This window comes from Parastagonospora nodorum (genome assembly GCF_000146915.1).
Source record: "Parastagonospora nodorum SN15 chromosome Unknown scaffold_17, whole genome shotgun sequence".
In the NCBI taxonomy this organism is placed as follows: Eukaryota; Fungi; Ascomycota; class Dothideomycetes; order Pleosporales; family Phaeosphaeriaceae; genus Parastagonospora; species Parastagonospora nodorum.
This window is the reverse complement of record NW_001884565.1, coordinates 123,206-150,691: the sequence shown is the minus strand read 5'-3', so window position 1 is coordinate 150,691 and position 27,486 is coordinate 123,206. Positions and strand designations below refer to the sequence as shown.

Below are 27,486 nucleotides of genomic sequence, written 5' to 3'. Positions count from 1 at the left end.
CTGGGTCGGCGGCCTCGGCGACGGCCTCCTCACCGTCGACTACACCACCTCCATCGCCTCCGCACTTCCCCCATCCTGGTCCCTCGCCGAAGTTCTCCTGCGCTCCTCCTACAACGGCTGTGGCCACGGGCCGGCTCTCGCGCGACGCACGCGAACTCGGCGAATGCGTGGACTACTTCAAGAACTTGCGTCCTGGCGCGAAGATCGTGCTCATGGGCCACTCCACCGGGTGTCAGGACATCATGGAGTATCTCGTGGGACCCGATGCGAAGAATCTGCCAGCGATTGATGGCGCGATTCTACAGGGCGGCGTGTCTGATCGCGAGGCGTGGCACGCCATGTTGCAGACGGAGGAGGAGAAGGAGGCATCGAAGAACATCATGGCTACGGCGAAGAGGATGATCGATGAGGGCGATGAGAAGGGCATTGTTCCTACCAAGGGCAACATGTTGGCGGATGTACTCGGTGCGCCGATTTCGGCGTACAGGACGTATTCGCTGCTGGCGAAAGGTGGGGATGATGATTACTTTAGCACGGATCTGGGGGACGAAGTGTTCAAGAACACGTTTGGGAAGATTCCGAAGGAGACGGCGGTGTGCTTCCTGTTGGGCAGTGAGGACCCGTTTGTGCTGAAGAGTGTGGATAGGAAGGCGTTGTTGGAGCGGTGGACAAGGATTATCCGGGAAGGTGGAGGGGTGGTGGATGATGTGAATGGCGGGTTAGTCGAAGGAGGACATCACAATCTCAACGGGGACCCAGAAGAAGTAGTTCAGGGGAATTGGTGAAGAGAGTGGTGGGCTTTGTGTTGGGGTTGGATAAAGATCGTGAGTCGGGTGCGGATGCGTCGCGTTTGTGAAAGTTGCTGTATCTGGACTATACGCTGTTGGACTGGATGCTCACACCACTCCTACAATAGGAACTACCAGGTTGGGCTCGCTTACTACAGCTTGGTCGGTGGACGTCAGTTTACCATGCCTCCGTGCAGCGTTCAACAGCACCGCCATCGCAGAAGGACATACAACCAACAACGAACCCCAAGACAACCCTCCCAAGTGGAAGAAGGATTGCCGCGGTGGTGTGAAGGCACGGGCGCACAAGTGACCAGAGCAAAGGGAGACGAGGCCCAGAGCTCTGGTGCGCCTCTTTAGACATTGAATTAAGAGAGTGGCCAGATTAGTAGAGTGGAGGTGTAGTTTGTGCCATCTGGTCAGCATGGAATGAATCATCCTCTAATAGATTGAAAATGGCATGTTTGAAGACCTACTGTTCCTCCATGTGTGAATGTTTACATTGATGTATGAACCTAGACAGCATTGCAGTACCTAGTGCTGATATATTCAAAATCTACTGCTGCTTTGCATTTCGATCCAAGCTCACCTCTCACCCGTTTACAAAAACCAAAAAAAAAGCTACTAAAATTGAACCTTGTACATTTCTTCAAGGTCCAGTCTCGGAGTCTATATGCTCAGTTTTCTGTGCCTCAGTCAGATTGCACTCCAACTTCTTCATATTCCGTTGCAAATTTCACCATTTCCACTCCTCAAATGAGAATCTGACCTTGACGTGTCCCTTCAAGTTTCAGAAAATACGGCGGTTGTCGTGTCAATTTCTTGCGAAGCATGTCACAGGTATACCATTCAAGGTCGTGACTATTGCGCTCATACATAGACACATGAACATGAACATTCACGCGTATGGCTTCACTGATGTTTTATTCACTTTTGGTAATCTACGACTACTATAAAGACACAGCTTAAGCACTGCCATAGATACACAAACACCTCACTATCAACCGCCAGCAATCATCTTGTAGATCGAGATCAAATCCACACCAGCAAAATCCCTACCGAGATATCACAATGCCGTCATCATCAGTTCCCCTATCCGCAGGTCAGAAGCGTAGAGCGCAATACAACAGGGCGAAAGACAGGGTAAAACTGCAAAATCAGTCCGAGATTCAGGAATCACATTCCACGTCGCAATCGATGAACTCTCAACACCGTCCAGCACGACCATCACCAGCATCTCAGTCCTGGCTCCAAATTTCACCCACCCCTGGCAGTGAGCCTATCAAAGCTGCTGAGTTCTACCCAGCGACAGAACATCGTATGCTCGGTGAAGACGGCAAGTCCATGGCCTCGCTCTCAGGATGGCCCGCAAACGAAGGCTTCAAGGATCGTGGATGGACAAGTACGACTGGCATGGGAAGTGGCGCCAGCTGGGCAAGCAGGAATGGGCAAGGGTCTGGAGGAATCATGCAGAGCAAGCCAAGGCAAATGACAGAAAAGGAGATGTATGATGATAACAGGAGGGGAACTATGAGGCAGGCGAGAAGTAAACCGACGGAGTCCGAAAAGGAGAGGTGCTTTAAATATGTGACTGGGGATAACCCATGTACCTAGAGAAGATTGGAGCTGGATAGCCTGTATGGAGGGGGGGGGGGGGGGATGAATATCTTTGCAAGTTTCTAATCACTTGGCGATTTTCTGGGTCCAGAATTTGCAGTTGTCATTTCATGATTTTTAAGTGTCTGATAAGATCCAAAAGTGCATTGAATGTGTTCGATGGCTTCTTCGTCACTGTCAAAACTAGCCGCAACGAACGAGTCCTGTCAATACTAGCCAAGAGTAGCTAGTATAGAGTCACTCTCCACCACTATATAACTCTTTCATCCTCCTTACACTTTGTGCAAGTAGGATGCGTGCGTCTCTCGAAAGTCTGAGACGAAAAAGTCACGTTGCTTTGAGCTGGAGCGACCAAATTCGGTCCATCAACAGCAAATGGAGAGATTTGTGGAGGAAGACATGGGTATATTTCTGCCTATCACGCAATCAAAAGACCATTGAGAGGCAACCTATGTGTGGCGTCTTCTGCACCGGCTCGTCGCTTTCTTACCATGAATCGCTTCATGTCATCGCCCTCGAAAAGGGTATGTTTTTGCAATACTGAGTGCGGAGCTGGATAGTATCCGAAACAGTCCATACCATATGCTGTCAAAGTTACATAAATTCTGCTCGATTTGTTCTCTTCTTCTTCCTCCACCAACCGCTCAAGCTTACAACTTCCGAAAAAAAAATTGGCGATTTCCATTGCGATGTCTCTGCCTTCAGAGCACCAAAAGCAAGCTCTACAGTCTCTCCCAGACCTCACAAACCTCATCTATGTCAAAAGACTTTTTATCCACAACAATCGGGCTGTGATGATCTACGTGTTCGTGCCGCTCTCTGGGTCGAAATTAAATCTGCGCTTTCCATGATCATGAGAAGAGACGTCTACGAAAAGCGAAAATAGAGCGCCTCGATGTTGCTGTCGCAAGCGTTGCAACAGACACCATACTTGAACTCTCTCCATCTTTCTCTCCTCTTCTTCACAACTCTTTGCTTTTCTCAGCCCCAAATATCGACGGCAGTCGCAGTATGGTGCATCCAAAATTTGGATGCCCTGGTGCATGAATTGTGGAGATCTTTCCGCTCTCAAAAAAACCTCCGATCCGCGACGCATGTTGGAAGAAGCCCTGCAGCCTTCTTCACAATGGCGAGCTACAGGCACTATGCGGCATCGCCAGATGATCTACGTATAAACACTTACCGACTCTGACCTCTACTCTTCTTTTACCTCACACGACTCTTCCCTGAAGCTCAAAAACTCTGGAAGACTGAGCACATGACTGTCCAAAAGAAACTCTCGAAAAGATCATGGTTGTTTTGTCCCGTCCGTCCTCTAAAGCCCGACACGCTCGAAGAATATGCTTCGCCGCTCAAGCTTGCGTATGAATTCCTCAGAACGCTGTCCTCCACCCTCTGTCCTCATCTTACGCGGCTTTTCTCTAGAGTTCAAAAAACTTGGCGATGGAAGATATATGACCGTCCAAAAACGTGCTTGCAGTGGACCCGTGTTTTGTTGTGTTTCCTCCTTCAAAAAAAAAAGTAAAAGGAGATAGAATGCCTGCCTTCGTGCCGGCATCTTCTATCAAAATCTACCCGACTAGACTATGTGGGATACGGTCTGGACCCACCCAACGCAGTAAATAAGAGCCTTGATTGACGCGGTTCTTCTGTCATCATCGATACTTCCCTACATCTCGGATGCCAAAACACAAATGCATCATAGTCCATGTCGTCTAAAAGTTTTCAAAGACCACTTTATGATTTGAGCGACGAGAACGAAAAAATATGCATATGAATGGCCGTGTTTGTGTCCGAAGTACAGGGTCGTCGCTTCTATGTCTGGGAAAAGTTTTCGAGTCTAAAGAGCAAGGATTGTTATGTTCCATTCTTGTTCTTCCGTAGCAAAACATCCAAGACCTTCCTGTTCATGTGTTCGCTTCGGATGGAGTGGGTATATGTATAACTCCTCGGAGCATCGCAGTCTTTCTTCTGTCATGCCAATGCCTTGTGCATGTCCAAAAAGAAGCCGGGTACCCACTATTCATGTGCAAAAACCCAAGGTGGAGTTCTTGCATGTCTGGCTGTCTTCCCAAGCCTTCGTCATAAAATATTCTCCGTTTCGATATGCATCCATCATCATCACCACCCAACGATGCCCACCACCATCCCCTCAACCCAACATACTTTCTCTTCCGCCCCCTCCCTCTCACCCCCTCTAACCTCTTTAATACCCCCCTCGCGCCCCCATAACTCTCTCCATACGCCCTGAGCACCTCCTGAAAAAGCGGTTCCGCCGCGGGATGCGTCGCCGCAAACGCGCGCTCCAGCACGTACAAGTCCACCGCCTTGTCTTCGTCCTGGATACTCGCTGTCGTGAGGCCGAAGTCGATGAGGTACACATCTCCCTGCAAGCTCCATTCATCCTGGTCGTCGGAAGTAGAAGGAGGTGCCAGCATTAAATTACTCGTCGTCAAATCCCCATGACAAACCCCAATCGCGTGTAGTTTCCCTACTTCCCTCCCTACCTTACCCATCAACTCCAACATCCCCCTCTCATCCTCTTCCCCTCCCCCCCGCTCCCGCCTATGCGCCCACCCATCCCAAAACCCCCCGAACCGTCCGGCCCCCAACCCACTCCATAACAATCCACCCTTCCTCCGCACCCAGCGCTAATATACCTGGCACCCTCACCCCCTCCTTCCGACACCGCACCAAGCTCCGTGCCTCGGCGAGAAGGCGCGCTTTTGTGAGCCGCTTGTCGAGCGTGGGGTGTCGGTAGGGTTTGGGCGGGCGGTATTTGACGACGCAGGGCGTGTGGGGGGTCAGGAAGGTGGATTTGTACACGAGCGCTTCGGCACCTTGGGTTATTTGCGCGAGATTTTGGGCGGAGAAGGGCGGCGGCGGGGTGTGTAGCGGGAGAGAGGTGTCTGGTGCAGGTGGGGGCTCGATGGGCGGGACGGGTGTTGGTTCGGTCATTGTGGGTGCGGGCGAGGTTTGTGAGGCGGCTTGGTGTAGTGCCGTACGGTGGCTTGCTGGAGTGTGACGGAGACGCGTGGGCAAGGTGTGTAGCGTGTGTTTGTCGCGTTCTGGGAAATTTTTGGTGCAAGTGGAAAGCTTCCCCGCGATAGGTGACGCACAGGTTCAGCCCTGTGGATGCTTATCGATATCTAGTCTCACCACCACGTGAGCTGTCGATCGCCGTTGCGCGACGTGCACTGAAGGGCGATCGAATCGATAGCGGGCGTCATGAGCGTGGGGTATAGAGTATAGATCATCCGTCTTCCCAGATCTAATAGAGAAGATCGCCGCCTACGAGTCATCACAAGATTAAAAGTGTGCGCGTGTTGTAAAGCGAGTGTGATGCATTTAGGTTCTATCCTACAAATGATTCACTCTTCTTCTGTCATCACCCATCCTACAACATGAGTAGTGAGTGTGCAGTTGATACAAAACGATAAAGAAGAGATGTCCAAGGAGTGCAATGAGCTCCAGCCACAGGCGCAGAGCTCGTGCTCCAAGAAACATGTCTCGTACAGGATCCCATGTTCAAAGAGAAACATGTAGTTATCCTTCCCAGTTCACCCAAGGAGAGCCAGCCGCCAGCTCATTAAAAGCAGTAGCATGATATTGGAGACAAGAAATTCAAAAGAAGGGTCCTGCTTATTGAGCAGAGACGAAAGTAATCGTGATGAAGGATGTGAGCTGGAGACAGCCCTCCGCGTGTAAACAATGAAAAAGCATAGCATACAGTAGGAAATGTTCGTAAAGGGCCGTAAGTCTGCGGCGTCAGCAAAGTGCCGCCGTGATATGCACAAAAGATAGGCCAGTCCGAGTTGTCACCCGAGGCACTCTAGTGTTCCTTCCAGTAAAGTCCAATTTCTTAGAACATGGTGCTCTTGCGCTTCTCGGCGCGCTGGTAAGCAATGAGCTTTGGCATGCGGCGCTGCTCGGCAGGGCGGATGTCAACAAGGCCACCGCCAATGGAACCATCATCGCTGCTCACGCTGTCCGCAGTGTATGAGCGGGTGACCGAAGCACGGTCGCAAGAGCGCTCCTGCGAGGCCTTGCGCTCAGATCCAATGGCGCCGTTGGCGACGGCACGGAGACTGCCGATGCTGGGCCTGCTGCGAACGCTGTCCGAGTCGTTGTCAGAAGACGGGAAGTTGTCGCTGTCGGGAGAGACACTACCGCTACCACTGCGCTGAGTGCTACGGCGGTCAATACCAGCACGAACGAGATTTCCAACAGCCTGGCGGCGAGTGCGGGTTGCAAAGTTTTTGCTACCTTCGTGCTTGGTAGTGGGCTTCTCCCTCAGATCTTCGATGGAAGGTGGGCCTCGAGGCTGGCGGACTGGGTGCTCGCCAGCGCGTGCTTGACCAGGTCCAAAGGTACCAGTCATTGGCGTAGCAGGGAAGCCGACAGGTCGAACGAAAGCTGACCTGGGGCCATCGGGAGTCTGAGCCTTGGCGTCAACAGCGAGCGAAGAGAGGTTCTTCTTGTGACCGCGACGGAAAGCGTTGGCAGAAGGCGGCGGGAGAGGAACCACATCCGCGGGAGGCGTGCTGGACTTCTTGGGTGGAGAAGTGCTGCGTGAGGCCCATGGGCTGGGGTTGACCTCGTTGGGAGGAGAAACGTGGAGCACGGGGGTGTCCATCTTGGGAGGGGACCTGGAGAAGCCGGGGGTTGGCGGGGGCGGCGAGTGCGACAGCTGGTTCTGGAAATCGCCGTTGTCTTGCTGGAAGCTCGGGTCCATGACGTACTGGTACTGACCGGTGAGCTGGTTGAAGACAATGTACAGACCAGGCTGTCCAGTCTCCTGGATAGCCGGGGTGTTCTGGAACTGCTGCTGGTATGCGTTCATCTGAGGTGTGTATGCATTTCCAGCGTATTGTTGCTGCTGACGCATGCCACCACCCACGTGCATGTTTCCAAACTGCTGCGCAGTCAAAGTCAACAGCTGCTGCTGAAGTTGCTGCTGCCTCTGAGCAAGGTAGAGCTCGGTGGCCAACAGCTGAGCGGCAATGTTGGGGTCCATCTCGCCGTCATCGTACTGAACAGAAGGAGGAGCGAGGACCTGGTCGTAAATGTTGGACTGCTGGTTGTACTGGTTGGTCTGGTTGGCGCCCGTGAAGCTGTTACCAATAGCGGTCTGAGGTCCGCGCTGGTTGGCACCGTTCTGCTGGGGGAAACGGTTGGCGTTGCCCATGTTGTGCTGGCGCTGGTTGTAGGGAGCGGAAGCAGGCGGCTGGGCAGACGTGGGCGTCTTCGGGGCAGTACGGAGACCAGCCAAAAGGTGGGAACGGCTGGTGCGAGGGGTGGCAACCGAGTCCTCGGCGATGGTGCCAACCTTGGGCGGGGAAGCAAGACTGAGACGCTTGAGAGCGGCACCCTTGCCTCGAGAACCGAAACCCGAGGTGGGCATGCCGATGCCGCTCTGGGCCTGGAAGTTGTTGTATGTCATTTGAGCAAGACCGCCAGCGTCCATGCTCATTGTGGTAGTCTAGAAGAGTTGCGAACAAAGAGTAAGGCTGCGACAAAGGTGTGCGGGGCACACGTAAAAGGATAGAGAATAGAAGGTTTCCGAGAGTGTCAGGACCGACAAGGGAGTGTTGGAGACGGTCGATATCAGACGGAAACGGAGATGTACAGGGCGTTTGCTTGGCGCAGAAGCAGACTGGTGATTACGAGATTACGGATCGCAATGATCTGGCTAATGGTAGAGTATGATCGAAAACCGGCCGACGGGCGATGCAGAGGCAGTTGGAGCTATTAACAAAGGTCTTTGGTTGCAATGTCCGGGATTGGCTGATGAAGCAGGGCTGACACGACTTGCTGTGGTTGGCAGGGGCAAGTGTCGCAAAAGGCAGGCGCAGACTTGGGACGGACTGGATTGGCGGCGAAGCTGGAGATGCAGGTCGAATGCACAAGCAATCGAGGGTATCGAGGGTATCGAGGGAATCAAGAATCAAGTTCAGGCAAGCTGGATCTTGAGGCAGGCTCTTCGTGGAGGGGAGCGACGGGACTGGCGCGCTCGTTGGGATTAATCGGAGATAAAAGCTGGTCCAAACAACAGGAGCAGGATAAGATCGCACGAAAGCTGCACTGACGGGCATGTATGAATAGATAGAGTGAGGGGGAGAGAGAAAAGGCGAGGTGCGTCCGTTCACCGATAGAGACGAGCAGCGAAAGAAAGCGACGGGATGGGCGGATGATGCCTGGTTTATGGCTCGGTGGGCTCTTGGCAATCCCGCGACCCCTGCCGGGCTAGGCCAGGAGCCTGCATCGAGGCACCCTGAAACGCTGGCCAACGATGCGCAATAACGGAGCAGCCAGCGCCCTGACCTGCTGCTGTGTGCGGGTGTCCTGGATGTGGCCGATGAATTCATGCGCACTACGGTGCTGCTCCAAGGGCAATTTCTCGCTGTTGCAGTTCGCGAAGGTTTGCGTCGCTGCTGCCGCGGAGTGCGCCCGAAGCCACGAAGCTTTTTGGTGACCCAGCAAGGGACTCTGGGTGCAGACACGCCTGTCGAAACAAAAGCATCCAGTCCCATTGCTCGAGTGGCTTCTGGCTGCTGGCCGCACACCGCAAGACCTGCTCCACCTGATCGATAGCGTCTATACTGGCTGTCTGGTCCAGTCATCGTAGCGGCCGACTGCGAAAACGGCGGCTACGCACCTTGACGTGCAGTTCGTCCAGTCCGCCGGCAGCCAATCACGTGTGGATCCCGCCATGAGCAGCCCGTTCTAAATATACCGCCACCACTCAAAAGCCGCCGTCCGCAGTCCTCTTCACAAAGGGCAGCCTCCGCGAGGTGACTCCGAGTGAGCACTTAGCAGCAGGCCGTGCTTTGCTGTCATCATTGCTTCGAAATCTGCCCGAACGACAGGGCGCATGAAGAGGTGCCGACTCTGCATGGCCTCGAGTGTTGCACGTGGGCCCGAACGAGCTTAGCCCAGGAGCCTCGAAGTAAGCACCAGTTGGCTCCAGAGTCCAGCTCACTCTCGCGCCCGTCACTCCACATGCAATCTGCAGTCTGCAGTCTGCAGTCACCTTCCAGTGCCGCAGCGAGGGCTGTCGATCCCGGGTCGATTAAGACGCCCGCGCTGCATCCCGGCCATTGTCCGCGGTGCCACACTCTTCTCCCAGCGTCATTGCCACTCTCTTTCTTTCGCACCTTCTTTGCTCGACCTCAATCCGACCCAAGGCTTCGTTCGCGTGGCCCCTTCGAGGCGCGAGCGTCGTTTCAGGCCGGGTCTGCCCTGTCGCAGCTGTCTGAAACCGTCTCGACTAACGCGGTGCGCACATCTTTCATCTCGCTAAAGACCCACCGCGACCCTGCAGGAACGCTTGCCAAGCCGTCGCCAGAGTTGAAACGGCCTCAGGAGCTCGTTGGGTCAGTGTTTCCCAGTCCCAGTTGCTAGTTTGGCCTTGCTTACCGTAAGCAGTGAGATGCTTGAACAGTTTGCCTCCAATTTCTTCCCGTCAGCATGTGCAGTGTCTGCCACCTGTGTACATGTGGCCAACTCAATTCCTCACACGCTTCGCTCGCGACCGTAGAACGCGTGCCTGGAGCGCCACCAATGGAAGCTATCGATAGTGTCCTCGAGTTTAAATTACCGCTTCCAGGGGTGGCCGGCACTAGACACGGTAGGGCAAGATAGTTTGCGTCCAGGAACTTCCTGGGGTGGAGAACGTTCGTCGAAGCCACGCGACAGTAACCGCATCGCATAAACAACGTCGTTTGTGCTGTTTCAACGAACCTGTGAACGTCGTGCACCGTCGGCACCATTACGCAGCCTCTGTAGCCGTGGTCGTGTGTTTCCTCGGCCATTCGGACTTGAAATGTGCGACCATGGCCTGGCGTCTTGTTGGCAATAAATTGGCCAGGGACGTCCCTCTAGTCATGCACACATCGTCTTGCACTCATCAGTCAAGGTACAGGGAGTGAAGATCGGATTCTACCGTAGTCCCGCATGCCAGGTCTGACAACGATGGCGTCGCAACTACCAGCCCTACGCAACTGTCAGGTCGAGATCGACAAAAGAAATGAGTCAGGTCGGCCGCACGTCAGCCTGAATGCATCGTGCCCGTACCTGCCCAAAGTCAATGGTGTTTCTACGTTGTTGGTCGCACTCCCTTACCCTTAGCTAGATTGGCTTGCTAGTGAGAGACGAGACCTACATCCTGGGGCTACCCCATAACTGCAGCAGCTGAAGGCACTACAGTAGTCCAGAACGAAGGTCCGGTAAAGGAAATGGACAGCGCATAGAGAGTTTCAAAACCTTCTTTGAGTAGCCAAGCTTCACTACAAACTTCTAGAATGGCTTGAAGTTTTGCGGGCGTTGGATCGTGCTTTCCTCACTCGAACGTCACATCGCTCAACACGCCATGGTCGCAGGCAAGAGCTTCAGCTTTTCTACCATCTTAGTCATCTAACTCTTATCTTATCGTCGAATGTCGCTCATGCCCCGCTATGTCTTCACCTGCGTCCTGTCTTACCATTGTTCCTCGTTTTTCACCTTCACCTGCACTCTCTCGCACTAATTCTGCGCCCGGCAGATCCTCGGTCAAGTCTTGAACAATACTAAGCAAGTGCACAGTTCTCGTCTCATCTTCTCTCGCACACCACGAGTACAGCAACAATGTTAAGCTCAGAACAATAGCAAGGACGGCGGAGACTGCTGGCCCAGGGATATATAACTCTCTCCTCCACCAAGCACGTACTCCCCATACCCAATAACACATTTATGCAACTCCATCAACTCGCAATTCTTCCTCTGAAAGGTCATCATCTCGATCAAGTCTTCAACAACCAATCCACAAGCACAAGCTACTCACATCCAACACCCGACACCACCATCACCATGTCTATCATCGTCACTCTGATCCTGGCACAGCTCTGCCTTATTTACGTCTCCGCTATGGCCATACCTCCTACGAATGCAGCCACGATCCCCATCTGGGACATCGAGCGAGCCACCAGCTTCAATGCCCTCCTTGCAGCATCTGTCAAGAACACCCGCTACGCACCCGACATGCAGTCCGCATCCCACGGTTCCGAGGCCGCATCATCTCAGTCAGCCAACGTCACCAAGCGAAGAAAGACAGCTCGCCAAGCCAAGCACCTCCCTTCTATCAAGAATATGCCGAATGGTGGCATGCAGTGCGCGGTCATGTGAGATGGCGTTGTACGCACCAATGATTGGACACAATTCTACGCTCATGTAAGTTTACAGTCTTTTTCGTTTGTGTTTCGAGGTACTGACATTTTCAGATCACGGTCGCTGCCAAGCAAAATCTTGCGCCATTTCAGCACTTCCTCTTTCAGCGTTGCGCGGACTGGGAGCACATGCCGGAACTGACTTCAACATGTGCTCGGCCTGCATTTTAGCATCATAGCACTTCACCGCCTTGTTGGAATACAATGCGCTGGGCTTCGCGGCGTGAATGGCTAATTTAGATTTTGTTCTTACTTCATATGAGCATCCGTTCAACCCACAATATATCACATTCTCATGATCACAGTCGCGTTACTCTCTGCCAGCACATAGACCTAGCCTCCCTTCACATCACGCAACTTATTCAAATGACCATCACCTTCATCAAGCATAAAGGCCCCTGTCATTTCCCTCCCTCCCTCCTTCACTGCCATTCCGCAAAAGCAACACGTTTACAAACTTACATTCCAAACTCAACAAGAAATGCCTCGATCATATACGCGAGTAGAGCGAGAGCCCCTACGGCTACTACTATGACGACGAACACTACGACGACTACTACCTCGACCCCTACGGCCGCCGCGTCCTGCGCACACCTGTTGTATACCAATCCTCTGCGCCCCCCATCGTCATCCACAACCCCACCACAACCCGGCTGTGCAAGTCCAATACCAGAACCCCGCCGCCCCAGCGCAGGACATCAACATCACGATCCCGCACGGCGACCCTTTCAGCCACGACGACAGCGTCATCGAGCAGTATCTCGCTGAGTCGCAACGTGCGCGGGGGTTGCAGCCGGGCTTGGGGGACCCAAGACAGGATGCGGAGCATATTGTGGAGATGATGGAGAGGGCTGCGGATGGATTACCGCAGCGGGTGGGGATGATGGGGAGGGAAGTGGCGATTCAGAGTGCTATGAGGAGGTTTGTGGGGTTGGGGCATAATGTGCCTGGGTTTAATTAGGAGGAGTAGGGAGGATATTTATTGATCATTGCGATTCGAGTTGATAATTGGAGTTGAGATGCATATTTATATGCTGCATTAGATTTTGCATTGTTCATTTGAAGGACGTAATACACAATTGAGCAATCCTACAAAATACAAGGACCACTACTTAACGAGCATAAGCAGGTAAATGGTGCATACAATAGTTTGAAGCCATGCACACCATCGCTGGGCTTCGATTGTGACAGTACCTAGGTAAAGCCCTACGTGCAGCTTCGAAATATGTTTTCCAAACATTGAAATGCTGTCCAAAAACCGACTCTACACATACGCTTCACGCGTACCTGTGATTCCAAATTCCAACCACCCTCCATCACTCCCACTCTTCACACACCACACACCACCCCTACATAACCCTCTATATGTTCACCACCACCCCATCCTCAGAGACGCCATCATGCCCCGTAAATCTCAAAGCCCACCAAACCCGGCTTCTCAGGCAACGCAGGTCGTCGCCAAAACACCACGAAATCATCCATTTCCACCAAACAACGTCTCAACACCCACCCTTCCGCCCAATACATCCCCCACAAACCCACCCACGCCTCGGATATCCTGACCATTTCGCACCCCTCTCCGCTCTACATTCACGACAAGCACTATCCACCTCGCCCACTGGGGCCGGTTTCAGGCCAGCAGGTCATGGCGCATCAACAACTCTGGCAGACGTACGCAATGAGTGGGCCGTTGGATGATGTTAGTGATGATTTTGGGTTGGGGTTTGGAGATGTTTCAGCTTATATAGTTGTGGAGGGGAGGGAGGAGGATGGAGAGGGTTGGGGGAGTGGGCGTGGGAGAGAGTGGGAGGGTGGTTGGGGTAGAGAAAGTAAGGGGAAGGGACGGGAGAGGAAGGGATGTGTTAGTCCAGTTGATGCTGCGATGATTTCTGTGTTCCTAGCAGTCTGAATGCGCTTTTATCATCTAAGGTCCGTTCGTGCCTCAACATTAGTTTGTCTTTTAAAAGTACTGTGTTTTAAAGTCACTTCATTTTCTAACAACATTTTCCTTCCATATCACTTCATTTCTTTAACGTCACTTTATCCTCCTAACGTCACTTCATCCTCAAACACCCCGTACAACGCTTCAACGTCATGCTTCACCTCCCAACATCACTATGTATTCTTCACCATCGCTCCACCCTCCAACCTCATCCACATTCACACCCCTCCCCCTTCACAAACTCCCACCATCCCTATATTAACCTGCTCCTCTTCGTGTCCACCGCCCTATATACCCACATCCACCAGCACATCCACCAGCACATCCACCAGCACATCTCCAAGCCCTCCAATATCATCATGCAACTCCGACCCTCCGTCAAATCAGCGTTCCGAAAACTCACCGGCGCAGGCCGTCATCGCCAGCCCTCTTACGACTCCTCCTCCGAAGATTCCGACTACGACTATCCGCGTGACGGCCACCGCCTTTACGACCAACGTCAGCAAGCGCCAAATTACCAAGAGCAGCAGGAGATGAGTTATCAAAGGCAGCAAGCTACCAACTATTCACGGCAACCAACGGACTATCGGCACCAGCAAGATATGGACTACCAGCGGCATCAGCAAGCGCCAAACTATCAACGACAGCGCCAGGATCAAGTGCGCATGTTCGCGACGAGCGGGCCGCTAGACGACGAGTACGATCGAGATGTGTCGCCGTGTGTTGTGGCTGGAGAGAAGGAACAGGGCAAAGGAATGAAGATGGCGGGGGCGTGGGTGGATTAATTGAGTAAGTGATAGAATGGGGTCAACATAGGGAGATGGAAGGGGTCCGAGGAAAGATTTCCATGGGTAGAAATGACAAATGGCTATATCTTGACCCATCCCGTACGTCCATGTATCACTCTCCCCCATCCATCTCCATCAACACCTCTTCCCCAACATCTCCCACCCCAACCCATCCCTCCCCTCCTCCCTCGTAATCTGCTCTGCCGCCTGAACCAAATCATACGTAATCCCCTCGCCCACCACACTATCCTTTTTATACTCGGGATGCTCGGCGACGAAATGCCTGATCCACTTCGCCGCAGTCCAGTACGTTCCATTCGCCCTCTTGCGGATCAGGTCGAGGTAGGTGGCAATGTCGCAGCGCGTCTCGACGTCGACATTCATGCTGTTGAGGTATGATTCGACCAGCGGGATGAGGCCAGGGAAACCGCCTTCAGCGGATTGTTGCCCGTTGATGACTTCATTGATGGTCATTTGTTCGTACTCATCCTCTACAGGACCGACAGGCGTAGGAGGGCGGCTGGGTGCCTCAGCAGGCGTAGACGTCCCTGTGCCCGAGCTCGATTTGTGCGACGAAAAAGGGTTCTTGCGGAACCAGAATTTCTGGGTCGAAACGGCGTCGCGGATGTGGGCTGTTTCCATGTTCTCGGATACCCGGGTGATGGGCATGTAGAAGTTGAGGTTGAAGGAGAGAATGGCGCGTGTGATGAGCACGATGAAGATTGAGAAGGCTGCGTTTTCGAAATCGGTGATTTGGATTTCCATCGGGCGGAACTCGACGCGCCAGCCAATGTCGGAACCAGGTGGCGGTGGCTTGAAGCGCATGTGCTGCCAGTTTGTCGACTGTAGGTTCTCAAAGTGATCTGCCTTGGTAAGGTCCAGCTCTTCGAGATCCTCGTTGAAGACAACGATCGGATCACGGATGAAGAGATGTGCAAAGTGAGTAGCTAAGAGATCATCCATACCGCCCTCAACTAGACGCTGCTTGAGATCTGGGTCAACAATGAGGTCAGGGTCGAGATATTCGGGTCGTAATCGCGGGTCTTGAGAAATGTACGTCGAGTTGGAAGCATATCGCGACTTTGGAAGACGCCATCGGTCATCCTTCAGAGGCTGGAAGAGTTAGTTGAGTCAGGCAGAGAGTGAGTTATTTCCACACCTTCTCTCCAAGCTCCTCTGGAGTGCGATCATCGACAGCTCTGCTGATCTGGTTCCAACGCACATCAGTATCGGCAAGGAATCCCTTGTAAATAGGCGTCGCTGCTGTCAAAGCCAAGAGAATCGGCCCCAGAGGTGTCAGTTGATCATACATCTTCCTTCCCTCTTCAATGTTCTTAGCCTGGAAAGTGATCTGGAGACAGCAGCTACCCATACCAAACGCCATAGCGTCCATGTGGATGAAGTTGTCCTTAGCAGCACCGTTTCGTACATCGTCGTCTTCAGGCCCAGTTATGCATATCATAGTTGACAGTGGGGTCTTTCCATGGCCATGCCGTGTTCTCATCCTTGAACACAGGCACGTTGACTTCAACCTTCCGTCCTCTTCGCGAGCGGATGTTGGCTGCTAGAGTAGGGAAACGAATGTGCGGATTTGCAATCTCATCTGGAACAAACTGCGAGCGCAGCTTGGGTCCTGAAACTGGGAAGGATGGGGTGATGCAATCCGGAGACCCTAGTCGAGGAAACGTTGTCAAGGTGATGGGGAACTCGGTGTTCTCCATGTGCTCCTTGGCAATCTTGCGTCTGGCGTCCTAGTGAGTATGCATCGCCGGAACGGACAAAAATAAGTCCTTACCTCCACTTCATATTTGGCTCCACATCCAGCAAGTCCTTGAACCCGATACCCCATGGCTTACCAGGGGTTGCTTCAAGCATGAACCTGCCAAACTCGGGATGGAAAACGGGCGCGGGATTGTCATGGCTCCTATTCTGGTCAATACAGCTCTGCCCGGCCCACTGCGGCTACCCTTACTGAGCATCTCCCGTCTGCACGTCGGGCACTCCTCCACCTTGCTGCAATAGTTTCTCGTCGGAAGCTAATGCTGCCAGGATGTCTGCCTGACGAAGGGACAGCCTGACTTTGCGGTTGTCTCTGTCATAGCAAACCACTAGGTATTCGACCTGACGCGGTGATCAGTGCTCGTTTTGTACTCATTCAACGGTTTATTTGCCTCGTCACCCCACAAAACGGCGCATCCCTCTCTTTACCCTTGGCATTTCGCCAGATAGCCAGTAGTTGCTGCCAACACCATTACTACGACTCTTTCTAGATGCCATTGGTGATCATACTTCAATGCCCCATGACCGGACGTGACTCGCAACCTTTTTCGCCTCTGGCCACTCGAGTGGCGTTCCAATGGCGCTTGATATGCGATTAGCGAGCACCGTAAGACGAGTGATTCCTTGTCTCACAGCAAACCCATCCCTAATCACAAGTAGGATGATAGACAGGACGAATCAGTGCACGGGCGGCTCGGGACGTTGTGTGAATGGGTCGTCTCTGGGCGATAGCGGGGAAGTCTCTCGGGGAGCACTGCAGCAAATATCCAGTCTCTAGCGGGCTGTTGCGGAACGCAGGGCGGCTGCAGAATCGATTCCGTTTCGGCAACACTGCGTCTACGCGAGGCCACAACGCAGGACAGAGCTCGCCGAGGTGGAAAATTGGACAGTGAGATAGGAGATAGATTTTCACACCACCAACACAGGGCAGGCCCGGGGATGTACAGCTAGAGATGGTTGGTATGGATTATTAATGATGTGCATAGCGCTTGCTGCTTGGCGCGCTTGTCATCGTTCTCAAACGATGACGCTTGCCCGATGCAATCAGCAGTTGCGAGCACAACTGCAACCTTGCTCCGGTGCGCTTTTACACACATCGATCGCTATTTTGCACGACTGTGCTACAGAATAGAATTGACAGCACGCCAAGATGCACATGCCATGCACATTCGCCTACCCACGTGCGCGCCACGACGTCCGACTGGCGCAATATATAGCTCCACATGGTCTCAGCATACCAAACGATGAACAGTAAATTTGCAGCTGTCGCTTAGGTGTGCTTGAGCGTCTGCCGTTGACTGCGGGCCGCAACACGTGCGCATGGGAGATCGATCTTTGGAAAAAAGCAAAACTCGACAAAGTGACGGGTACTCTTGTCTTGTCTGAGCCACCACCTCCCTCGCTCTTTCTTGCTTCCCGAGTGGATTGATGCGCTGGCAGATCACTAGACCATATGATCCTAAACAGGTGCTTGCAGGATCCACCTGAACGGTTCTGTGTTGCTAAGGGCCAGCATCACCCTGTTGGCAGACGTGTCGTGTTCATTGGCACAGCCAGATCGTCACTTGTACTACAATGTTGCGTGAGGCTGGGGCTTGCGTGACCGGACAACATTGCCAGACAGGCTTATCGTGGCATGTCTATTTTGAGCCTGTTGCAGACCTCGGGGTTGGACAAATGTTGCAGTGTGTGTGACCGAGCTCGACGTGCGACCTTACCTTTGCAGGATTTGGGTTGCTTCTGGAAAAAGAGAGACCTGCATGAACCAAGAGTCTGAGATGTGATCACGCAGTTGGGAGGCTGTGTATAAGTGATTATCGACATGAAAGTCGTTCGATCTTATTGTACTAAATGCTTTTACATTGCCAGCCTGAAAGCCGATTGGTATCTTTCAAACGCCCGTAACATGCCCAAAGATTTCGTACACTTCTGATAAAGTGTGATTCAACAGACTTTCCAATAGTCCGCGCTGGTCCTCGCGCTAAACGCCGAATAGATATTTGGGTCACCGTAACAGATGACCAAGTACAAGAAGCGCCGTGTCCCAGCTTCCTGGGCCTGATAGCCGCAAGGATGTGCCAAAAGTGTAATAGCTGCTCATGTGAGAAATGTGCCCAAAACACCGAAGATGCAGATCCATGACGAATACGTGGCGTGTACAGCTGACACCCAAAGACGCAATAATCGTAGGCGAAAGTGTCGGGCTAGGATCTCTCGTCCGAACGAAACGTGGTGTGCGCATAAGGAAGTGCGACTTGGCGTAGGGAGAATAGCTAACTGTAAGTCCAGGTAATAATACAAAGCTACAAGCTCTAGCAAGCTAATCTGCTGATGAGAAAGAGATCATTTTTTGCGCATATAAAAATGCAGCGGATATCGCGCACCACCGTGTCTGGAAGGTATGCTAAAGCGAAGCGCTGTTGCTGCGCTCCACAAGATCGAGTCCAGTTCCTGGGGACGTTACAAGGTTCGACCTCGGTATGCTGGCGAGCTGCCGCGTCGATTTCAAGTGACCGAACGTCTTCGAAGACGGCTGCTGCAAGTGTCCAGGAGGCGATTCAAAATCGCGATCATGCGGAAGGAGAGCCATGGTCGAGTGATTTGGGACGGAGGTTAGAACTAGTCATAGCCTTGCCTCCCATCTTACGTGTAAGCTTTGCGTAATCTGTGCACAAATTAGTATTGCGAGACGTGAGGAAAGAAATAAGTCTTACGTAGGCCACAAGCATTACACAAGGTTCTTGCACCGTCTGGGCCTCTTCGCCACTCAGGAGTCTCAGCTCTATTGCAGCTATGACATCTGCCTGGCGGAGCAGCGCGCTGTAAGTTATGTTAGTTTTGATATGTGTAAAGAACATGGAGAGGACTTACACCGCGCTTCCTCGTCTTGCTGTCGCCTCCGGCGAAGCCACCACCGCTCTTGCTGTCATCTCCGTAATTGCTAGAGGTATCATGGTCGTAGCCATTTACCGGGCGGTACCGATGATCCTGTGGAGGCTCTACGATAGTCGCTTGATGGTGGTTGAAAACCACCTTTTTCGCAGGTTTGAGAGACACATTGGTCCCCTCTCCTTTCTTTAGCACATATCGTCCCTCTTTTAACCCCTCCACATAGATAGGAGAGTCATCCCAATGCGCTGATTCTCGTAGGCTCGTTGCCGGTAGGTCTTGGAGAACTCTGAGATGCGGCCGGAGCCGTCCGCCATCTCATTCAGGGAGGCTTCCATGTCGAATCTCTCGAGATGTCGTTTTACGGATTCTCCATATGGGCTTACTGGAGCGGCCAATCTTCTTTTCCTCCAGACGGGCCATTTCCGAGCCCATCCCGCCATGATGATGGTGGAGGATATCGTGGTGGCGCAGAGTAGGTAGTTGTAGATGGGGGGTATGCAGAGTTTGGCGCACTTTGGGGTGGTGCTGAGAGGGGGTATCCAGAGGAATACTGTGGATATGAATACTGACTCATAGGTGCTGATGGAGGAGGCGCAGGCGCCTCGTAGTTGGCCTGGGGCGGAGGATAGGAAAACGGTGGGTTTGGGCGAGCCGCACTCGTTTGCGGAGACTGGGCAGTTTTTAATGGGTGGAGGGATGGCAACTTGGTGCTGGCTTGGGGAGCTGAATAAGAAGTACGTGGAGACGAGAAGGACGGGCGATGGAGAGGTTCCGTGTGAGATTGCGGGGGTGGTGGAGGTGGAGGTGCGTGAGATGCAGATGAAGCTATAAATGGGCTCCTGGGATGCGAGAATGGGTTCGTAGGGCCTTGGGAAGCATGCACATTGGCGGGATACGGTTGATGTCGCTGGTCTGTCGGAGAAGGTACAGCAGAAGAAGGATGGTAGTGCTGAGGAGCAGATGCGGGAGCAGAGGGCGGGGGAACAGATGCAGGATAGGACAGAGGCTGTTCAGCTCCGAGGGCCTCATGTATGGAAGGGCAGCGACTGGCGGGCGGTTGGACGTTGCGGTTCCTTCTCGTCGCCAGAGGTCCGTCGTGATTCGGGGCGGTGACAGCAACCCTCCAAGCGAGCCGGGTACTGCGCTGGCGGGTGACGATTGGTTGATTGCTGTGCAAATGGGAACGGCCCTGCCGTAAGGGTGCAACGGGGTGGCCATGGCTGTCGACTGCTTCCTGTGGTAGTCGGCTTCCTCTCGCTTGACTCGGTCGGGATGGTCCAGATGGTTGATTGATGGCAGACCGACGCTATAACGGAAGGGTTAGCAGATGTACCTCGAATGAATAGAAACGAAAGCGGGCCGTCACGGGACAAACAACGGACCTTTGCCTGCTGCCGGGGTCCAAGGCTTCCATTGTGGAGGGGGCAGTGAGTAGGTGAGTGAGTGCGAGCGGTTCCTCACAGCGCTGTCGAGGCGAACTGCTGCGGCGTTGCGAAGATGGCGGGGGTCGTGGGTCGTGGCTCCGCAGCTTATGTGCCTTCCCGCGCAATCAACACCAGCGCACCTGCCCGGATCGTGCGTTCCTCTGCGGGCGCAGCCAAGCGTTTCAATAATAAACTCGGCGTGGTCGGTCGTGGTGTTGCTCTATCCGCCCAAAACTTGGCGCACGCGGTGCGGTGAATGCCGCACTCTTTTAGCAGCGACAATGTCCAACTCTTCTCGAACACGCTCAGTAATGTAGTGGGGAGTGATGGCGGCGCGGTTGGTAATGTTGCTCCTTCCAATCTCGATGCTGTGGCTGACGTAGTGTCGCAGGCACAACGGCCGGGGAGGGGTTCCTCGCCTCAATATCGCTCAATGGCACGAAAGAGTCTAGCGGTCGGTGCTCTGAGCTGCAAGGTGGTGTGAGAGAGCAGTGACAAGTGTTACATGAACGAGAAGGTCGGCGACAGGAAGCGGTCCCGTGATCTGACGACGATAATGGGTGGATTTTGCGGATGTCAGCGCGTCTGTCGAGCTGCAAGCATGGTGTGAGGAGCAGAGAACGACTATGCTAGCAGATGCGATCGGAGATGAACCGCACGGCAACGAGTAGTCGCTCCAGTGTGACGAGCTGGTGCAGTAGAGGGCAAGGATGGACAGGATACGGGACGTCTGTTTGCCCCAGCAGGGATCTGGGAAGAGGGCGCTGACTTGGGTGTCCAAGATGCAGCTCACCAGGGCTCGAGGCAGGCCACCCAAAGCGGGCGCACAGCGGGCAAGGATATGCAGCACGCGAATCTGCCCTGGTCAGATCGCAGCGCCCCTTGAAGCAGCAGCCGATGGGCGGTCTCAAGAGAGGCGCACGGATCAGCGCCCTCGCGACGACGGGCTCAGAGCCCACTGCGCACCGTCGCGGCGTCAGATGGCGGTCACGGCTCCGAGGGTCAGCGCAGGCCAGCGCAGGCCTCACTTGCGTCCCTTTTCGATCGGCAGCCGTTTAGCAGGGACTCTCGCATCGCGAGTCCGCACGAATGGGGGCGTCGCGGCGACGACACGAGATTCCGCCAAACCCCAACGGGAACCGCCCCGGCTATCTGGAACGAATTATCGCCGTGGCATTCAATCGAGATTTCAACCGAGCGTCCTCTGCAGCGACCCCGGCAGCCACCCACGTTCGCCTGCCACCCTGCCACCCACCCGCTTGGCGAAACAGCCAGAGACGGTTATTGCCAGAAGCCAGAAGGTCTCACGGGCGCCACATTGGGACACCAGTGCGCTTGTGTTCACATGCAACCGCAGGCAACCGCAGGACGTCGCTACCGACGACTCCATGGCTTTGCGGCGTCGCAGTTGGGCAGCAATATATCACCTCACCCTAGCCGCTGTCGGGAACACCCATTTTCGCAGGGGCAGCACAGCCATCTGAATCAACACCAGCACGATTGGGCAAGGCGCGAGAGCGGGGGGCGCGCACGTTAGCCCGCGCCTCCCAACGCCCCAGCAGATGCCGGAGAACCTTCTCGAGGCCACCTCGGCCCGTGTTACGTGTAGAGAACGCTCGAGTCACGTCGCGAGAGCACCGTCAGCACGTCGTCACCTTCTTTTACCTGCTGTAGGAACTGCCCGCGGCCGCCAGAGACTCTAAATCGCGAGCTGGTTCTGGTGCGATGCCGTGGCTACGTCAGACGCAAGGCCTTCATTCCACCACCGAAGCACCGTTTCTGCGCCTGCACCACCTGTGCAACGCCGTGGCTTGATCGCCTTCCACTGTCAGCCCATGCGACTGCCATGCGCTACGTAGCGCAGCTGTCAAAGTCGCGGAACTTCTGGTAGCGACCCAAGCATCTCAACGCCGCTTACCGACAAGCCTCCCTCGCGATCTAGTCACATGTGGTCCACCGATACATCGAAGCATATCGCCGTGAAGCATCAGTCCTCCACTATGCGCGCCGACCGAACACTCCTCAAAGCTTATGCTGAGTCAAGATGCCATCGGTGAATTCTCATCGGACAGCTACCGTGCTCGCCCACTACTGTACCATGCAGTAACCCGTGACCATAGTACCTAGATCAGATCTCATGCACACACAGTCATCAAGGACTCACCTGTCTAAAGTGGCTTGCATTCGCTAAAGCGGTCCAACACTGCGCGCTTGAAGCGAAGCAGCGCATCGGAAGAATCCTTCCGGCCTGTCAAATCACACGCTACAAATCTCTAGACGCACGGTGAGCCTAAACATGGCCACTCCGTGCGACACGGGTTTTCAACAAGTCACAGCAGGCGTCATCCATGGCTGTCATCTGCTGTGCATATTTCACAGACCGAAAGCTTCACTCCCAACTGCTCCCATTCGTCGCTATGGTACCATTCACAACTCGGACAGTCGGACATGAAAATATGCGCACCTTCGGCGCTTTACAAACTTTCTTTGATCCGCACAGGGCGCTTGGGTTCCTACATATGCAGAGGTGCGGGAAATTTTTAGTCACTCGATCTGGACATGTCTCGCCGCAGTCGCAGCATAGGTGTACGGCGCATGACGACGAGTCACGACTCCGTGGGAGCATGAAGAGCCGGCACTCTGTCATTGTGTACAAGGAGAAATATTCCGTGGATACCTGGCACTGCGCAACGATCACGAGTAATTGTCAAAGTCAGAGATTCAAGGCACAAGATTCTATCGCATAACGCGTCCGACTGCTGGGCGTCCAATGCCCATGAGTAACATCGGCCCCAGCTTTGTTTCAGGATCAAGATACACCGCGAATCTACCAAGCTAAGATGCTTCTCCGAAAGACATCAAGGATTGCTGCACATTGACTCGATGTAAGACCAGCAAGGCCGCCAGCCATTCTCGATCTCATTGCTGGATTGGTTGGATGTCAATATTTGCATACACGATGCAACAAACACGTTGACGCGTCCTGCGCATACCGCCAGCGCCATATGCATTCGAGATATTGAGACCGGCGAAGACTCTAGACGGCTGTCGTTCCCGCGCAGCTCAGTGCGTTGCTCCGTTCAGGCAGATCCGTGCGGATCACGGGCTATCTCTGCGACGTTTCCTGCGCCGCACCACTCTCTGATCTTTGATCTTCCTCCATCTCAGGCTAAAACGTTCCCTTGCATTGGCGATCCCTCGAGCAGCATGGGGCAGCATCGTGTGAAACATCGTTTCGTGGCTTCACATGTCAACATGTCAATATCGATACAGGTTTGGTGTCAAAGCTGTCAAAGCCCACCGTACTGACACAACTCGACTCGCTCACACCCTAGCCCTTTGACACACGTCACCAATCTTCGCCAGACGCATCTTCCCATTACCTTATGCTAAAACTCTATGTGAATTATGGCGCCATTACCGGTATCAGCATGACATTCTCCTGAACAACTATTCGCGACGTTCCTGAGCGTGCGTACCCGCCACAACCAAATACAGGGTTCATGGATGAAGCCATCCCCCACGGTCCTTGCTGGCTGCGGGCTATCTGCCGACAGAAGATACATAATTTCTAGTGCGATCTAAACTTGCAAAACAGTATCATTGGGCAAGGAAAGCTTGCTATGCAGCCTGTCATCGATGGTGCAACTCGAACCTGCCCCACAATCTCGAAGACACATGGCCGCCGGAAGAGCCCCACAGTTCTTCCTGGATAAGGGTGCACGGAGAGGTCCGCGACACTGCCTCCGACCAGCATATGTGGTCTTTGCGATCAATGTACCCTGTCAGCCACCGGGGTTGAACTCCGTACCCACCCAGCTATCACATTTGGCGCCGATCCGAGAACAAACGAGCAGAAAGCGTCTCTGTCAGCTCGATGGGCATCTGGCAAACGCCGGTCATCCCGGCCGACGCCCTTGCATTGTTACATGCAGCTACAAACGGAATGACTCGCAAGGCCGATCGCTCCTTCTTGTGTCAGTAGCTGCGCATGAGCTGCCGAAATGTAGTCCGGAAGCATGATGAAAAGCATGCAACAATTAGCGATATGGTGGATAATACTATACAACTATGATAATTGCACCAGTCACACTCCTCGCTGAGCGATCTCAATGTTGGCATGTGGGAACCCACATCTCGCTTCCTCCGTCCAGCGATGAACTCGCTGTCGGCAAGCATTGCGTCCAGAACAGGTGTAATCCATCGCTCGATTCGTACGCCAGCGTAAGCGACATGGTACAACATCCGTCCTGTTGGAACAGAGTCAATATTCGATCGTACGACACTCGACGTACGCCGTTCGATAAGTCATTTTTTGCGTTTCATCATTTGACGGACGTGAGGCGCTTCTTCCTTCCGGCCCACACACTTACTCGTTCCATGCAAGATCGCCCTACTCGTCATTTGCTGCTTTCTGCTGCTTTTCGTGCGTCGCTTACCTCGCAGGAAAAGCACCGTTGAAAAGCGCCGTTTTTCAGGGTTCACAACCCACCGCAGAGCCACATGTGACTTTAATCGGCCTCCCGCATTACCTTCTTGTCAATCATTATCAGGGTTCTTGCGCTTTTCGGTCTAGTCCATCATGTTACGGCATAGCCACAGCCCTGATACCGCCGATTCGGGGAGTGTGCTTTCCAAATGGGCTGATTTGGGGGAAGCTGACTTCGAAATTTCGAAATGGTCCCCTTTTCTGGGACGCGTCGCAATTCGCAGACGCCAGCGCACAGGAACAGAGCGACGGAACCAATGCAGCTGGACAGCGCACAAAATGTCGAATGGTTGGGACGGGCGTTATGCCCTTGCAATGTCCGGACGAATGCACAAAGGATTCGTACCCAAATCCCGCGATTGTTGCGTCTGCTACCAGTTCCAATTCACAACGACGGACAAACTCTGCTGTGTTGCAGGATACTCACGACTGTCACAATTTGACAATCATGCTTAGAACAATATCGATCTATCTATGCACATTACTTGAAGATGTAAACAAATCTTCGATTACAACGGTAACAATTCCTACTCATAAGACCAGTATATATTGTTTTCTTGATCTCTTTAGGAAACGATCTCGCCAGCAAGGACAGCGTGCTTCACTCTGCACACCAAAAGTTATGTCGATGATCAGGTATGTACTACATCACGACGCAGAGCTCACATGTGCTTTCACATGCTACACAAACCGATGTCACAGAGCGATGCCTAGGTGTTCTGCACTAGATGAATACTCCATCGTGATATGCACCTTGGCAGTTATTTACAACGGACAAAACCTTCCGACATATCAGAACCCTGAGCGATCTTCTTCTAGGGCATACAAAGTCTGGGTATCGCCGTTCTTGGCCCGCATGACATGAGCTGGCAAAGGCGAAGACTATAAAGAAGGAATTTTGTGAAAGCGTCCTATGAGATCACTTCACTTCAATTTCGGCCCGATTTCAACCACTATTGAACCCAGCCGAAGTCAGCTCATAGGTACGAATATTGAAGGACTCCACCTTTAGCAACCCTTAGCAACACTTAGCAACAACTGAAATGTTGGATGTACGACAACGAAGCAACCACGAGCACACAGAAACGTCCCGAACGTCTGGAATATGGCGCCGAGCTAGATCGATGTGCCCTGGGATCTCCCGCTGACTTAATCGGATCTTGCTGTCATCCGAGATGCTTCAACGCGAAAGCGAATTCGAGCAACCTGACCAGGCCATGAGGCTCGTCCCGCAGCGGCAAACGGCGGCAACTCGATGCAATGACCACGGGCGGCTTGTCCTCCAGTTTCATACACGCCGTTTTTGGAACCCCTCAAGTCCTTGGTTGTAGCGATTTTCTTGCAGCGACACAGGTAGACCTTGGAGGTTCGCGGGGTAGATCTTTTGGTATTAGGACCGCCAGACCTCAACTACACAAGTTTGTGCACGTTGCACTGGACTTACTAGATCACAGTGCTAGCCAACGCCTGCCAGGTTGCGCTTTTCGTGTTCGTCAGTCAGACTCGTTCACGAGACACGCGAAACGGACAACAGTCCAAGATCACCTCGGCTCTAAAACGAACGGCCACGATAATAAGATTTACGACGACCCCACCTTGACGATCACCATACATCGTCCGACGACGCTCTGAACCTGCCTTTTCATAAACACAATGCTTTTGCCGAAGCACCTCCGAGACTATACAGCTTACCAGCGAGTCTAGATGATGCGCATAGGACAATTAAAAAAAAAGCAGGCGCCCAACGATGATCATAAGAAATGGCCTGAGAGTTGCTTTTTCCGCAGGAATTGTTTCCGAAGGCGCTACCACGTAAGTGCAGCGCCACCAGCACCGCAAGACGCATGAGAGAACCGTCCTGCAGATCTCACGCCATGAGGCGCGCACACCATCTCCACCGTCTGCAAGACTGTTTTGCTTGTTTTCTTTCGCGAAGGCAAGTGGTGGCGTATACTGCACGTGCTATTCGCGAAGGGGTGTGAGATCGTGCGTGTTCAAGGCACTTTTTAACCCAAACAAGAACACAGTGAATCAGCATTCGGGGCGATTAGCATCGGACATCGGATATCTGGGCAACCCTTGCCCATCGCGATGACCCGGATCGCGGAGTCATCTTGCATATGTCTCACCAGACACCTTGCAAGGGATACTGCCGCCTCATATTCGCTGTCATAGGGCGTGTCGGTCTCAATTTTACGGGCGGATCTCGAATCGATCTCGAGTGGTCTTCGGATGCCCGCGGTCCGGATTGTCGATTCGATGTTGAAAGCTGCCCTGTCGATGATCAGCTCGATGCGCTGGCTTTTCGGGCCTACAGAGAAATACGCTGGGCATCGAATGATGTTGATACGCTACTGTACGTGCGGGATCGACTCGAGGGTCGTGGTGGTGTTCGTCCGGTAGCTGCTCGCGTGATCGTACGGCTGGCTCATCCATGTTGACCACGGCCCAAACCGGACTGCGCGTGCTTGATCAGGAACCCCTACATCAGGGATACAACCATGCAACAATAAAAGGGTACCAAACAATCATCAATGTCACGTCGTAAGGGGTAAAGCTGGTAG

General features: G+C 53.4%; 13 protein-coding genes across 13 annotated transcripts; 7 read left to right on the top strand and 6 right to left on the bottom strand.

Annotated features, from left to right (window-relative positions):
• Positions 1-242: 242 nt before the first annotated feature.
• On the top strand, positions 243-785 carry SNOG_10441 (hypothetical protein; the record flags this gene model as incomplete). The annotated part of the gene is made up of 1 exon (XM_001800659.1): positions 243-785. The coding sequence occupies one exon, from the start codon at positions 243-245 to the stop codon at positions 783-785; it is 543 nt and encodes a 180-aa protein (XP_001800711.1).
• A 1,074-nt stretch (positions 786-1,859) lies between these two features.
• SNOG_10440 (hypothetical protein) lies at positions 1,860-2,402 on the top strand (the record flags this gene model as incomplete). The annotated part of the gene is made up of 2 exons (XM_001800658.1): positions 1,860-1,890; positions 2,008-2,402. 2 exons carry the CDS (start codon positions 1,860-1,862, stop codon positions 2,400-2,402), a joined length of 426 nt encoding a protein of 141 aa, XP_001800710.1.
• A 1,843-nt stretch (positions 2,403-4,245) lies between these two features.
• Positions 4,246-5,363, bottom strand: SNOG_10439 (hypothetical protein; the record flags this gene model as incomplete). Its single annotated transcript, XM_001800657.1, has 3 exons — positions 4,246-4,308; positions 4,619-4,810; positions 5,079-5,363. The coding sequence occupies 3 exons, from the start codon at positions 5,361-5,363 to the stop codon at positions 4,246-4,248; spliced, it is 540 nt and encodes a 179-aa protein (XP_001800709.1).
• A 904-nt stretch (positions 5,364-6,267) lies between these two features.
• On the bottom strand, positions 6,268-7,878 carry SNOG_10438 (hypothetical protein; the record flags this gene model as incomplete). The annotated part of the gene is made up of 1 exon (XM_001800656.1): positions 6,268-7,878. One exon carries the CDS (start codon positions 7,876-7,878, stop codon positions 6,268-6,270), a length of 1,611 nt encoding a protein of 536 aa, XP_001800708.1.
• A 900-nt stretch (positions 7,879-8,778) lies between these two features.
• SNOG_10437 (hypothetical protein) lies at positions 8,779-9,119 on the bottom strand (the record flags this gene model as incomplete). Its single annotated transcript, XM_001800655.1, has 2 exons — positions 8,779-9,007; positions 9,064-9,119. 2 exons carry the CDS (start codon positions 9,117-9,119, stop codon positions 8,779-8,781), a joined length of 285 nt encoding a protein of 94 aa, XP_001800707.1.
• Positions 9,120-11,135: 2,016 nt separating this feature from the next.
• Positions 11,136-11,567, top strand: SNOG_10436 (hypothetical protein; the record flags this gene model as incomplete). Its single annotated transcript, XM_001800654.1, has 1 exon — positions 11,136-11,567. One exon carries the CDS (start codon positions 11,136-11,138, stop codon positions 11,565-11,567), a length of 432 nt encoding a protein of 143 aa, XP_001800706.1.
• Positions 11,568-12,089: 522 nt separating this feature from the next.
• SNOG_10435 (hypothetical protein) lies at positions 12,090-12,569 on the top strand (the record flags this gene model as incomplete). Its single annotated transcript, XM_001800653.1, has 2 exons — positions 12,090-12,110; positions 12,282-12,569. The coding sequence occupies 2 exons, from the start codon at positions 12,090-12,092 to the stop codon at positions 12,567-12,569; spliced, it is 309 nt and encodes a 102-aa protein (XP_001800705.1).
• A 1,340-nt stretch (positions 12,570-13,909) lies between these two features.
• SNOG_10434 (hypothetical protein) lies at positions 13,910-14,335 on the top strand (the record flags this gene model as incomplete). The annotated part of the gene is made up of 1 exon (XM_001800652.1): positions 13,910-14,335. One exon carries the CDS (start codon positions 13,910-13,912, stop codon positions 14,333-14,335), a length of 426 nt encoding a protein of 141 aa, XP_001800704.1.
• Positions 14,336-14,473: 138 nt separating this feature from the next.
• Positions 14,474-16,213, bottom strand: SNOG_10433 (hypothetical protein; the record flags this gene model as incomplete). The annotated part of the gene is given in 4 exon segments (XM_001800651.1): positions 14,474-15,451; positions 15,498-15,815; positions 15,832-16,081; positions 16,134-16,213. 4 exon segments carry the CDS (start codon positions 16,211-16,213, stop codon positions 14,474-14,476), a joined length of 1,626 nt encoding a protein of 541 aa, XP_001800703.1.
• Positions 16,214-17,928: 1,715 nt separating this feature from the next.
• On the bottom strand, positions 17,929-20,423 carry SNOG_10431 (hypothetical protein; the record flags this gene model as incomplete). Its single annotated transcript, XM_001800649.1, has 5 exons — positions 17,929-18,782; positions 18,832-18,937; positions 18,989-19,622; positions 19,906-20,315; positions 20,392-20,423. 3 exons carry the CDS (start codon positions 20,421-20,423, stop codon positions 19,216-19,218), a joined length of 849 nt encoding a protein of 282 aa, XP_001800701.1. The 3' UTR covers positions 17,929-18,782; positions 18,832-18,937; positions 18,989-19,215.
• Positions 18,482-18,630, top strand: SNOG_10432 (hypothetical protein; the record flags this gene model as incomplete). Its single annotated transcript, XM_001800650.1, has 2 exons — positions 18,482-18,516; positions 18,555-18,630. The coding sequence occupies 2 exons, from the start codon at positions 18,482-18,484 to the stop codon at positions 18,628-18,630; spliced, it is 111 nt and encodes a 36-aa protein (XP_001800702.1).
• A 792-nt stretch (positions 20,424-21,215) lies between the features above and the next one.
• On the top strand, positions 21,216-21,917 carry SNOG_10430 (hypothetical protein; the record flags this gene model as incomplete). Its single annotated transcript, XM_001800648.1, has 1 exon — positions 21,216-21,917. The coding sequence occupies one exon, from the start codon at positions 21,216-21,218 to the stop codon at positions 21,915-21,917; it is 702 nt and encodes a 233-aa protein (XP_001800700.1).
• A 5,011-nt stretch (positions 21,918-26,928) lies between these two features.
• Positions 26,929-27,358, bottom strand: SNOG_10429 (hypothetical protein; the record flags this gene model as incomplete). The annotated part of the gene is made up of 2 exons (XM_001800647.1): positions 26,929-27,233; positions 27,283-27,358. 2 exons carry the CDS (start codon positions 27,356-27,358, stop codon positions 26,929-26,931), a joined length of 381 nt encoding a protein of 126 aa, XP_001800699.1.
• Positions 27,359-27,486: the final 128 nt, after the last annotated feature.